This window comes from Theropithecus gelada, chromosome 9 (assembly GCF_003255815.1).
Source record: "Theropithecus gelada isolate Dixy chromosome 9, Tgel_1.0, whole genome shotgun sequence".
In the NCBI taxonomy this organism is placed as follows: domain Eukaryota; kingdom Metazoa; phylum Chordata; class Mammalia; order Primates; family Cercopithecidae; genus Theropithecus; species Theropithecus gelada.
The window spans coordinates 74,844,922-74,857,674 of NC_037677.1; the positions used below are offsets into that span (position 1 = coordinate 74,844,922).

General features: G+C 43.2%; 1 protein-coding gene across 12 annotated transcripts in view; it reads left to right on the forward strand.

The window, feature by feature from the left end:
• Nucleotides 1-12,753, forward strand: part of FAM13C (family with sequence similarity 13 member C) — a 114,969-nt gene that overhangs the window by 72,123 nt on the left and 30,093 nt on the right. For all 12 annotated transcript variants that reach the window (XM_025396762.1, XM_025396765.1, XM_025396769.1 and 9 more), the window contains one exon: nucleotides 5,971-6,055. In XM_025396762.1, the coding sequence (XP_025252547.1) occupies nucleotides 5,971-6,055 (85 nt within the window). The remainder of the gene's footprint in view (nucleotides 1-5,970; nucleotides 6,056-12,753) is intronic.

Here is a 12,753-nt window from a genome sequence, read left to right on the forward strand (position 1 = left end):
AAAAGCTGCCTGGCTTTCCATGTGGAGCTGGATATATGGCATCATCCCTGCAAGGTGGACACAAACTCTGTACGTGCACTGCAAGCTGTCCTGAAGCCTTCTTGGGGTGGCTCTGCAGGGCACAGACGTGGTAGGACAGATCACCCATCCACTGGAAGGACATGTATATGACAGTGGTGTAGATCAGGGGTCTCCAACCCTGGAGCCACGGACCAGTACCGGCCTGTAGCCTGTTAGGAACTGGGCCGCACAGCCAGAGAAGATGAGCAGTGGACAGCGAGCTTTACCACCTGAGCTTCACCTCCTGTCAGATCAGCGGTGGCATCAGATTCTCAGGAGTATGCACCCTATTGTGAACTGTGCATGGGAGGAATCTATGTTGCACACCCCTTATGAGGATCTAATACCTCATGATCTGAGGTGGAACAGTTTCATCCCAAAACAATCCCCGTTCCCAAGTCCATGGAAAAATTGTCTTCTGCAAAACCAGTCCCTGGTGCTAAAAAGGTTGGGACTGCTAATGTAGATTACTAATAGACAAATCTCCCTGCCCCCTTGTCCTGGGTTCCTTGATCCTTAGAACAACCATCTCTTCATGGACCCATCCCACACAGTGTGTCCAAGTCCCCACCCTCTGTTCAGGAAGAGATACGAGTGGCCCATGGTGCCAAAAGGCAGACTGTTCTCGGGTCAGTGAAGGGTGGGAAGGAATATTACTGAGGACAGCTGGTCTGCAGAGTTTCTTCCACTTTGCCTTCTTGTCCTCCATTTATAACAGTTCGTTTTCCCTTCTACTTGAGGATCTGCTTGTTTCTCCAGACCTTCATCTTTTGTCTCCTCTTCCATTTGCCACTTAATTTCTTCCCCATTACCCTAAGCTTAGTCCTATCTTATAGCTAAAGAAGGAATAAACCAGCCGTACAACTAGATCTCCTTTGACACTCAGAGTCTTGCTTAGTGTGAGTACAGTGAGGGAGAAAGTGAAAGAGGAAGATGGACGAGAACAACCGATGAATGCTGCTGCTTTTTTTTCCCCCCTGTTGCCTAGTCTGGATTGCAATGGCATGATCTTGGCTCACTGCACCCTCCACCTCCTGGGTTCAAGCAATTCTCGTGCTACAGCCACCCAAGTAGCTGGGATTACAGGAGTTGGCCACCATGCCTGGCTAAGGTTTTATATTTTTAGTAGAGACATGGTTTCACCATGTTGGCTAGGTTGGTCTTGAACTCCTGACCTCAAATGATCCACCCACCTTGGCCTCCCAAAGTGCTGGGATTACAGGGGTTAGTCACTGTGCCCAGCCACCGGTGGATACTTCTGGCCATAACTGGGTCATGGCATTATACCTCTGTTCCTATGGGAGACCAGGGATCTCTGAATGTGAACTCCTGTGCAGTGAAATTCTTTGAAACCTATTTGTGTTGTCTGGACATTTGGTTCCGTTCCAAACACAGTGTCTAAGCACCCACTCCATGCCAGATTCTGTGCATCCATCTCCAGTCCATGTGCCTGTTTGCTTTTCTCTCCTTTCAAGTTGTAAAGGGACTTAGAAGTCATGTAGCCTAAGGACCTTGCTAGGCAGGTGCAGAAATAAGACCCTGGGGGGTAAAGTGATGAGTCAAGGCCTCAGTGTCAGTGTGGAGTACAGCCTTGCCACATGGCCAGAGCTCTGTCCGGCAGCCTTTGGGGTTTGGAGATAGTCATACTAAACACAGAATCCGGTCCTTGAGTGTTTGCCACATGCTGGTACTCTGCAAAGTGCTTTCCAGCTTTCCATGATTTCCCTTGTGTAATTCTGAGAGCATCCCTTAGAGCAGGTACCATTGTTGCTGTTACCACTGCCCCTTTTTTAGAGAGGACATTAAGGCCCAGAATAACTAGGATGCTTGGCCAAAGTCAGACACACGGTATGTAGCAAAGCTGACATTCCCTCTCATTCTGTGGGAACCTGAAGGCTATGCCCTCTTCTGCTTTGCAGAATATACAAGAGCACTTATAAATTTGAGACAGGCAGCTGGTTCTACAATTTAAAAAAAAGAATGAAAGATAAAGAAAGAAAGAATACCAGTCTTTCTTTATACTTTCCTTTCATTCATTTTTAAAAATTGTTAAAATACATCTAACCTAAAATTTATCATTTAACTTTTTTTTTTTTTTTTTTTTTTTTTGAGACAGAGTCTCACTCTTTGCCCAGGCTGGAGCGCAGCGGCATGATCTCGGCTCACTGCAACCTCTGCCTCCTGGGTTCAAGCAATAGTCCTGTCTCAGGCTCCCGAGTAGCTGGGACTACAGGTGCCCCCACCATGCCCGGCTAATTTTTGTATTTTTAGTAGAGACAGAATTTCACCATATTAGTCGGGCTGGTCTCGAACTCCTGACCTCAAGTGATCCTCCTGCCTCTGCCTCCCAAAGTGCTGGGATTATAGGTGTGAGAGCCACCACGCCCGACCTTTTGTTCTTTTCTTTTCTTTCTTTTTTTTTTTTTTTTTTTTTGAGATGGAGTCTCGCTCTGTCGCCCAGACTGGAGTGCAATGGTGCGATCTTGGCTCACTGCATCTTCCACCTCCTGGGTTCAAGCAATTCTCCTGTCTCAGCCTCCTAAGTAGCTGAGATTACAGGTGCATGCCACCACACCCGGTTAATTTTGTTATTTTTTCATAGAGACAGGATTTCACCATGTTGATCAGGCTGGTCTCAAAATCCTGACCTCAGGCGATCCACTGCCTCGGCCTCCCAAAGTGCTGGGATTACAGGCATGAGCCACTGTGCCTGGCCACCATTTAACCATTTTTAAGTGTGTAGTTCAGTGGCGTTAAGTACAGTCACACTGTTGGCCAACCATCACTACCATCCATCTCCAGAACTTTTTTCATCTGCATATATATATATATGTTTGAGATGGAGTCTTGCTCTGTTGCCCAGGCTGAAGTGCAGTGGTGCAATCTCGGCTGACTGCAACCCCCACCTCCCGGGTTCAAGCGATTCTCGTGCCTCAGTGTCCTGAGCAGCTGAAATTGCAGGCGTGTGCCACCATGCCCAGCTAATGTTTATATTTTTAGTATAGACGAGGTTTCCACGTTGGCCAGCCTGGTCTCAACCTCCTGGCCTCAAGTGATCCGCCTACCTCAGCCTCCCAAAGTGCTGGGATTTACAGGCTTAGGCCACTGCTCCCAGCTTCGATGAATTTTACTACTCTAAATATCTTATGCAAGTAGAAGTATACAGTATTTATCCTTTTGTGACTGGCTTATTTCACTTAGCATAATGTCCTCAAAGTTTATACATGTTGTGGCATGTAGCCTGTGTCAGAAGTCCTTCCTTTTGAGTGTTGAACAATGTTCCATTGTATATGCATAACCACCTTTGGTTTATCCATTCACCCGCTCATGGACACTTAGGCTGCATCCACCTTGTGTTAGTCTGTTAGGTCTTCCCTAACAAATACCACAGACTTGGAAGCTTAAACAACATAAATGTATTTTTTCACAGTTCTGGAGACTGAAAGTCCCAGATCAAGGTGCCAGCGGGATCGATTTCTCCTGAGCCTCTCTCCTTGTCTTGCAGACAGCTGCCTTCTCGTTGCATCTTCACGTGGCTTTCTATCTGTCTCCCTGATATCACTTCCTCATCTAACCCTAATTGCCTCTTTAAAGGGGTTGTCTCCAAATACAGTATCATTGGGGGTAAGGGCTTCAACATATAAATTTTGTAGAGACACTATTTTATCCAAAACATACCTCTTGGTCATTGTGAGTAATGCAGTCATGAGTATGGGTGTATGAATATCTGTTCAAGTCCCTGCTTCCAATTGTTTTGGCTAGATGTGCAGCAATGAAATTGCTGGATTATATGGTAATTCTATTTTTAACATTTTGGGAGCCCATCATTCTGTTTTGCATAGCGGCTGCACTGTTTTACGTTCCCATGGCATTATTTGTTAATCTTCAGGGTAGTTTTGCTCTTTTTCAGAGGTCACTGATTTCCAGTGTCCTCCAGTAGGAAACTTGCCTGGAATCTTTCTGTTTGCCTCCCAGCTGCTTGTTTACTAAATACTAAACCCTCCCAGAAACTTGGTGTCCCTGCTCCTTCTGCAGCTCCTGTCAACAACCTCAGTTCTTACTTCCACACTCAGCTGCTGGGAAAACATCCCAGAATGGAGGAGGAAGCCAAAAAAAAAAAAAAAAGGCTCAGTCCCACACAGGTGCTTCACATGGGCTCCCAGGCAGCAGCCCCTGAGCTCTTAGGAGGTTTGTGCCAGGTCCCACCCCATTTCCGGGCATGGCAGAGGTGTGATCCTGAGCCCACCTAGGCACTTGCTGCTTTCACAATGGTGAAGAGACAACAGATTTTAGACATCCCTTGGTGGGCAGCTTGTAAAACACTACTGTAGGTTCATACATCAGCAGAATGGGTCAAGGGTTGTGCGTGGGACTCAGTCTTGCATGGAAGGGAGGAGTTAGGGTGTGAGAGATGTTGGGAAGATGTTTATGTGAGGAAAGGTGTGAAGTTACATATGGAGCAGGGGTGTGTGTGTGTGTAATAGTGTGTGAAGACATGGGAGTTGGATGTGGGTGTGTGTGGGGTGGGTGTGCATGGGTTATGTGTGAAGTAGGCTGGGAGGTTTTGGGGGGTGGATGTGAGGGTATGAGGTATGTATGGGGTAAGGGTGTGTGTGTGGAAGGTGGGGTGTTTGTAGGTGTGGGGAGTAGGGATGAGAGTATGGGGGTTTGGTATGAGCATCTGTGTGGAGGAGGTGAGGGGTAGGTATAAGAGTGCGTGTAGGATGGAGGTGAGCACTAGGGGTGGAGGGTGTACATACATGTGTGTGTGGAGTAGGGGGTGAGGGTGTGTATATGGCAGGGGTGGGGCTGTGGACTGGGTGTGACACTGTGTGGGTGAAAGGATATGTAGAGGGTAGGGTATGAGTAAGTGTGTGTGTGCCTGTGTGTATTGGAGGGTCCTAGCAGGGAAAGGACCAGTGACTCTGCTCCCAGTGCCCACCCCTGCTGGAGCTGGGAGGGTAGGAGAGCAGCTGAGACCTGTAGAACATTCTTGTGGAGAGGGAGAGAGCCCGGCCAGGGACTCAGGCTGACTCACTTTCACCTGGTCGGGGGAATTAATTTGCTGGCATCTGCATCATGGCAGGATGCATGCGTCAATCTGTATGACTTTGTTCTTATTAAGAATCATGGGAGAAATTTTAAATGAGAAATGAAGAGAGTGGGTGGGAGGTTATGCTGAGGGCTATGAAAGATGAATTGCTTCTTCCTCAGTGGCTGGGTTATGCTAAATGACCAAGGTCATCTCCCTCCACCCTTTTCTCTCACCCTGTTCTCATGTGAGAGAAGTAACTTTAGAAGACACACACAGACACACACACACACACACCTGCATACAGATGTGGATTAGGGAGCCTCAAAGCCCCTCCCAGATGCCCGGCAGCCTCTGCAGCAGTAACTCTTTGTGCACTGCGGTTTGCTGCTGTCTTTGCTTTGGAGGGATGATGGCTTTTATGAATGGTAGCCAGGGAGGGACTTAATGTCTTCTGCTTCCTGATGTCAGCACAATGAATGAAACACTTGCAAAGCGTAAAACCTCAAGCACCCGGGAAGCAGATATCTTCTCAGATTGGTTCTCCAGATGCAGCGTCTCTTGCTGATGAAATCACCAGTCCCATGTGTCACAGATAATCCATATACGTTAGGATTTAAATGAGGCAGAAACTGAGCCTGCATGTGGAATGATACGTGTATGATTCTGGCACAACCAGTTCTTTCCCTGAAGCAGCTGTTGCCACCACCCTCTTCCTGCCAGGCAGCGGAGGAAGGTGCTTGCAGGAGCTGCGGACACACTGTTGTGTGTTAGGCATCTACTTAGCTGGCCTCATGTTCTGCTTTTGCTGGCAGAATTCCTTGCTGAAGCTCCAAGCCCTCGAATCTGATCTGTGCTCTGCATTTTTAACAAACCAGGATGAAGCTGCTCAGGTGCATGGAGTCAAGGACCCAGTGCCAGCATCGACCCAGAGTGTGCTTGCCGATGGGACAGATTCTGCAGGTAAGATACAGGGCTCGGGGTTGTCCCAAATTGTACTCTCAAGGTAGTTCAGTCTCTTGCTGGTTCACACTCAGCCTGAGCCCCTGAGGGAAAACAGTGCCTAGGGCAACATGAAAGCCCAAGAGGTGCTTCTGAGTTGCCCAGGAGGAGCTGAGGGGGAGCAGGAAGGACTGGGATTTGCTATAACATAGAACTGTCTAGATAGGACCAAGAGTCACACACAAATGGGTGTCATTTGTGTAAGGTGAAAGTACCCATCGCAACTTCTAGTCTTCATTTTCCCATTTGGTCTCCTGGGACACATGAGTGCTATGCTTATTTTATATTACTGGACCTAGATAACCTGTGCTGTCTTGAAATTCTTCTTTTTGATGTGTTGTGGATGGGGAAGTTTCCATACTGCTACTTCCTTTCCTGTTAACTGCTTGTAAGATGATCCATGCATGCAGGGAAAGTGGGGGTGAGTGCTCCACTGATAGCTCATTCTGATTCTGTATTGTCTTGTTTGGTTTCCATTTTTTTTTCATTAATTTCCTTGTCAAAAAGTCCCAAATTGAGTCTTGATTTTCTGTTAGTCTCTGGCTTTAATTCCGGGGATGGTAGATTGGCTAGCCAACAGAGGCAAATTAATGTTGCCAGGAATATTTGGAGAGGAAAGAAACACTAATTTATATAAGTGAGAGCATAGCTTATGTTTTCTAACAGGAAGAGGTCACAAGTTTGCAGACTGGTTTCCAGATTAATGGTAGAAATAGGCTAAGGGAGCTTTCTTCATGAGAGGTCCTTAATCCCTAGGAGTTGAAGGCAAAGATTTACAAAAGGTAATCTGTTTCCGTACCATTAGCAATAGTACATTTTAGATACTCCTGTTGAAAGCAGACCCCATAAATATATACACCTACTATATGCCCAAACAAATTAAAAATAAATAAACAATTTAAAAATTTTTTAAAGAAAAAAAAAAAAAGAAAGAAAACAGACCCACATAGTCTAAGCAGGCCAATCAATACTGTCTGGAGTTGGAATGTGTACTAATAATGGTAGCATATAATAGCTACTAGTAGTAGCTACTATGATTATTTAAAACATTCTATGATCCTGGCACTGTTCTAAACACTTTTTGTGTATTATATTAAATCCTTAAACTGACCTGTGAAGTACTACTATTCATCGTAAGATACTGAAGCCTAGCAGAGCATTGCTGGTGAGTGGTATGTTGTTTCCCTATGGATGCATGTGGCCAGTTGGCTGTCTTTGTTGCCCAGTGAGCTCTCCTGCTCTGTTGGCCATTGCGTTTGGATGAGTGGCAAATAAAATTGAACAGGAGCTAACATCAGGCCAATTAGCGATTTAAGTCAGATTATTTAGACAACATCCCTTTTCTTCCCTCAACACCATATTCCACTCCCTGCAAACAAACAACATATTTAATACAAAACACATAAAGAAGTCTCAAACCAAGTACAAGGTAACCGTTGAGTTATTTGGTGATTTGGATTAACTATGCGAGTTTCTGACAAAGTGTTCAGTAAAATATTTGTTGCATGTTGGATGTGGATATATTTTTTCTTTTCATCATGACTTTTATGTGTCTTTCTAACAGTTAAGAATAGTTTTGGATTTTCTCATTGGCATGGGCAAGATTTTGCACAAGCTTATTACTACTTGTTATAAAATGAAAATAAATACAGGGTTTATGTAGGGATTGCTCACACAGAGGAATTAGCAATACATTCCATGTTAAATATCAAATGGCAGAGATGTGCAGAAGTCTCTTTAGAGAGGAGGCTTGTGGGTTGCACGCTGGATTTTCCGAAATGTAGATGAATCTGAAATGTCTCAGAGCCCTCCCTAGAGAGTCTAGAAAACTAGACTGTAGAGACATTTAGAAAACTGATGTTTCCAGGGACCGAAGGAGTCTCTTCATTTGGCAGGGATATTGCCAAAGTGACAGCCATTTGTAAGATGCCTTTGTGACTTAAATTATGGGATGGTTTGGTCTCATTGGGTTCTAAGATGCACTCTTACAGGAAGACCATGCATTTTCTAACCCATGAGTCACTCAGGGAAGAAATTTATGCTCAGATCCATGGTTCTTAACTCAGGGATGGATTTCTAGAGTGATCTTTGGACACCTTAAAACTTTAAGTTTTTTCATGTTACTCCTGGTGAGAGGGTGGTTGTGTAAGATGAACACAGATGGCCATAAGTCCATAAAAGATTATAGTAACTTAAAAACAGTCTTCTCTTTCTTAACATCTAGCATTCTCTCTGAGCCTTACATGTATATAAATATTCAAATCATAATTGTTGTAAAAATTCAATTAGTAATTTTCAATGTCAATAACATGGACAAAATCTGTGATTTTAAACATGGATTTGAACATGTGATATGAACAAGTGATTTTCACAAGAATAACTGGATATAATATGCTACCACTTAACCATAAATAGCAAACATTCATAAGTATAAATTCATGTGACCTAGTAGGTTTCAAATTCACTATAGACTTGATGGACTTTAACTTGGGTTTATGGGTTGCCAAGATCAGTTCCACCTAGTAAGAGACTTGACAGGTCCCCCTGTCCTATACATCCAGTTGTAAACTGCATATGCAGCAAGAAGATATTTCATGGTACCCCTGGGGACACTGTATTCTAGATACTGTTCCAGAACCTTCTTCTGGATCATAATTACCAGGAAGCTTTTCCAACATGGAGATTCCTCTGGCATCCTCTCCAGACAGTCTAGGATGAAAGTCCCAGAATCTGTGTGTTTCATAAATCCCCCTGAGTAATAGAACCACACTATTCAAGTGGACCGTGTCTTGAATTGGGAGAGAATGTCAAGTTCTGTCTGACTCTGCTTTACCTCAATTTTGCCAATGGGAAAGGCTCACAGATCACACGAGACTTATAACTCAGGGTCTGTGGCCAGGTGGCTCCGTCTGCTTACTTATTTCAGGAGGAGAAAGTCCACAGGTTGGGAGTGAGTGGGATGGGGATATAGACAGATTTGAGCAATAGAAGGCCCTTAGGGAAAAATGATGGAGAGGAAATCGGCTGCAAGGCAGCTTGGGGTCATAAAAAGGGTAACCAACTGGCTTGGTTTGCATAGGATTGTCCTATTTTTAGCACTAAATATCCCACGTGCTAAGAAATCTTCACTCACAGGTATTCCAAGACAGTTGGTCACCCTATTTGTAGGTTTCAAACCACAACCTGTGAGACAGAAGCTGTTATAGACGGAATCTTTGTGTTTCCCCAACAACTTATTAAAATATATGTTGAAGTTTGGAGGTGGGACCTTGGGCAGGTGATTAGGCCATGGGATTAGTGCCCTTATAAGAGTCCAGAAAGCTAGCTTGCCCTCTTTCCTCCATGTGAGACTCTAAGAAGTCAGCCCTCTGAAAGCTGGAAGAGAACCCTTATCAGAAGTTGACCAGGCTGGCACCTGATCTTGAACTTCCAGCCTCCAGAACTGTGAGAGATAAGTTTCTATTGTTAATAAGCCACTCAGTCTATGGTAATTTGTTATAGCAGCCAGGACTGACTAAGGCAGAAACCCACACAATAGGCTCAAAATACCTCTAACTCTATCAATATCTTCTTACAGCTGAAGCAAATATTTCCAGCATGGAATTAGTAAGCACCCATTCTGATGTGGTTGAATGGAAAATGGAATGAGGTTTGTCTTTTCCACTGCTTGTGATTTTAGAGTGTGGAGAAGGACTGTTCATGTTGCACATGACTCAGCATAGTAACCTTTGTTCTGTCTGACCAAGGATGATTGATGGTTTGGAGTTTTAGCAAAAACTGTCACCAGAGATAACTGCACACCTGTTACTAAAAATAATAATTCCATAGCAGTAGTTTATTATATTTTTCTAAAATCTTGATCTTCAAATTGAACTTTCAATTTGGGTAAGACACTAATGTAGTATGTCTATTTAGAGTCTATAATTATTCTCATGCAGAATTCTGCATAATCTATAGGTCTCTTCCAACGTTGAAGTTGATGTAGGTCAGAGTCAACCAGAACCTGACCTTTTCGCTTATATTTCCAGACACTGTCTACTTGACCAGAGTTTTCAATTAATTGGAAATGCGTATTAAACTTACAGCTGTCTGAGATCCCTACCTTAAAATGAAAAATTAAAATATAAAGATGACACCTAAGAATCCCCACATTTGAAAAACTCCCTTGGTGATTATGAAGTGCAAGGAGGTTCAGTAATACTTTATAGAACACGGTGCCATTCCAGGGGTGACATGAAATATGTTCCTGCTGCAGGTGCAATTTAGAAATAGATTTCTAGAATAGGAAAGCATTTCAGGTATCCTACTAGGAACATCTGGTTATCCATAAAACTTGATATTTCAGTCTATGTGGTGGCAACCCCAGATAGTCTTTGAAAGTCAGTAAGATCTTCATTCAACCTCAGGAGTACACAGAATTTCCAAATATCTTTTATAAACTTAATTCATTATGGTGTGTGTGTGTGTGTGTGTGTGTGTGTGTGTGTGTGTGTGTATGAGACACATTGAGACTTCTAAAGCCTTCTAGAGCCTTTATATATATTCAGGATGTACCACCTAATGCTTTAACTTAAAAAATGGCTACTATTATGGAAAGTAGCACTTCATTTATTTGTCGTAAGTTGGTTCCCTTAAAATAGAGGTTTTTCAATTGGGGTCTATTTTTTGCCCCCCTTGAGGACATTTGGCAGTATCTAGAGACATAACTGGTTACAATGAGGGGGTGGACTTTCCTGGCCTCTGGTGAGTAGAGGCCAGGAAAATCCTGAAATGCACATCCTGAAATGCAGAGGACCACCCCTCTCCCCCATCAAGGAATTATCTGGTCCAATAGTGCTGAATGGTCAATAGTGCTGAGGTTCAGAAACCTTTGCTTTAAAAGCTCTTAAGTGAATAACATCAACATTAGGTAACAATGACCTCTTTACTTGTATCAGGCATTAGTGGATGGACTGGACATTAGTGGATGGATTTTCTTATTCTTCACAAGAACTCTATGATATAGTTTTCATCTTTAGATTAAAGATGAGGAAATCAACTTGGAGATGCAACTGCTGATATGGTTTGGCTGTGTCCTCACCCAAATTTGAATTTCCATGTGTTGTGGGAGGGACCCAGTGGGAGGTAATTGAATCATGGGGGCAGATCTTTCCCATGCTGTTCTTGTGATAGTGAATGTCGCATGAGGTCTGATGGTTTTCAAAAGGGGAGTTTTCCTGCACAAGCTCTATTCTCTTGTCTGCCACCATGTGAGACAAGGCTTTCACCTTCTGCCGTTAATGTTAGACTTCCCCACCCACGTGGAGCTCTGAGTCCAATAAACCTCTTTCTTTTACAAATTGCCCAGTCTTGGATATGTCTTTATCAGCAGCATGAAAGCAAACTAATACACTGGCTGAAGGGCCCAAAGCTGCTGAGTACAGGGTGGTTGGGTGGAAAATGGGGAAGTGGCAGCGGGGCCTTCCCCACTCTGACTCCATAGCCTAAACTCTTCATCACTATGCTATTTACCATCCAGCTTAAATGGTAAGTCCCCAAAGTTCTAATATTCTAGAATTTGGAATGAAGTATATAGCTGGTCTAAATACCCTCTATATAATTAACGTATTTTGAAAGTCATTTTAAAAATCCATTCCTGACTTTGTCTTGGCAGACTGAAGAGACCTAGATTTGTAGTTGATTTATTTGCTACAGACCCTCTGTTTCTGTAATTTTGCCTCCCCTGATTGAATCCATCTCTAGGTCCCTGTGCCTCTCTTGATGTATATTTACCTGAACTGCATAGTGTATTTCACATGGAGTCAAAAACAATATTTTATTTGTAAATATCAGCAGAGGTACTTTAGTTTTACAGAATGTCACCACTGGAAGAGACGGCAAACTATACAAGGGATCTCTACTATTTCTTACAGCAGCATGTGAATCTACAATGACCTCAATTTAAAAAAAAATGAATTAATACCTGAAAATGGGAACAGGGGCATTTTATAAAATAAATATGAAATAATTATGCCTGTGAGATTGTTTTCCAAACCCTTGCTAGAGATGCACAGTATTTTCTTGGCTTTTTTGTCATATCAGTATACTCTATCAGAGCTTCCCAAATCCCATACCTGATTAAACTAATAGCTTAGTGCTTGTTATTTGTTAGGAGTAGCTGGCTTTGTTTTCTTTAATGGCATCACTTACTGGCGCACAGTGCAAGTCATCTGCCACTATTGAACCTCTGCTTCATGGTTTATGAGCTTGGTCTGTGGTTGCTTAGCATTTCACTCTGAAAAATGTTAACATCATCTGCAGACTCAGATTTATCATTCTGCGCTTCCTTTTCCATGCCATTTCTGAAATGTAAAATAAGATTAATCCAGGACCCATTTGCAAGGATTGGTACTGACATGTCCATCATAAAGACAGAAATTCATCTCTTCCCTTAGCTGCATATTGTTAGCTTTGCATCCTTTGCAAAACATGGCCCAATCATCATTCAGTTTTGTTTTAAAACAATCTTTGGCATGGAAATCATGCATAGACTTCTTGAAAACCCAGATATATTTTTCATATCAACTGTTGTTTAAAAATTTCTTCTTCCATGCCATTTCTGAAATGTAAAAGAAGATTAATCCAGGATGCACTTGCAAGGATTAGAACTGAATTAATTT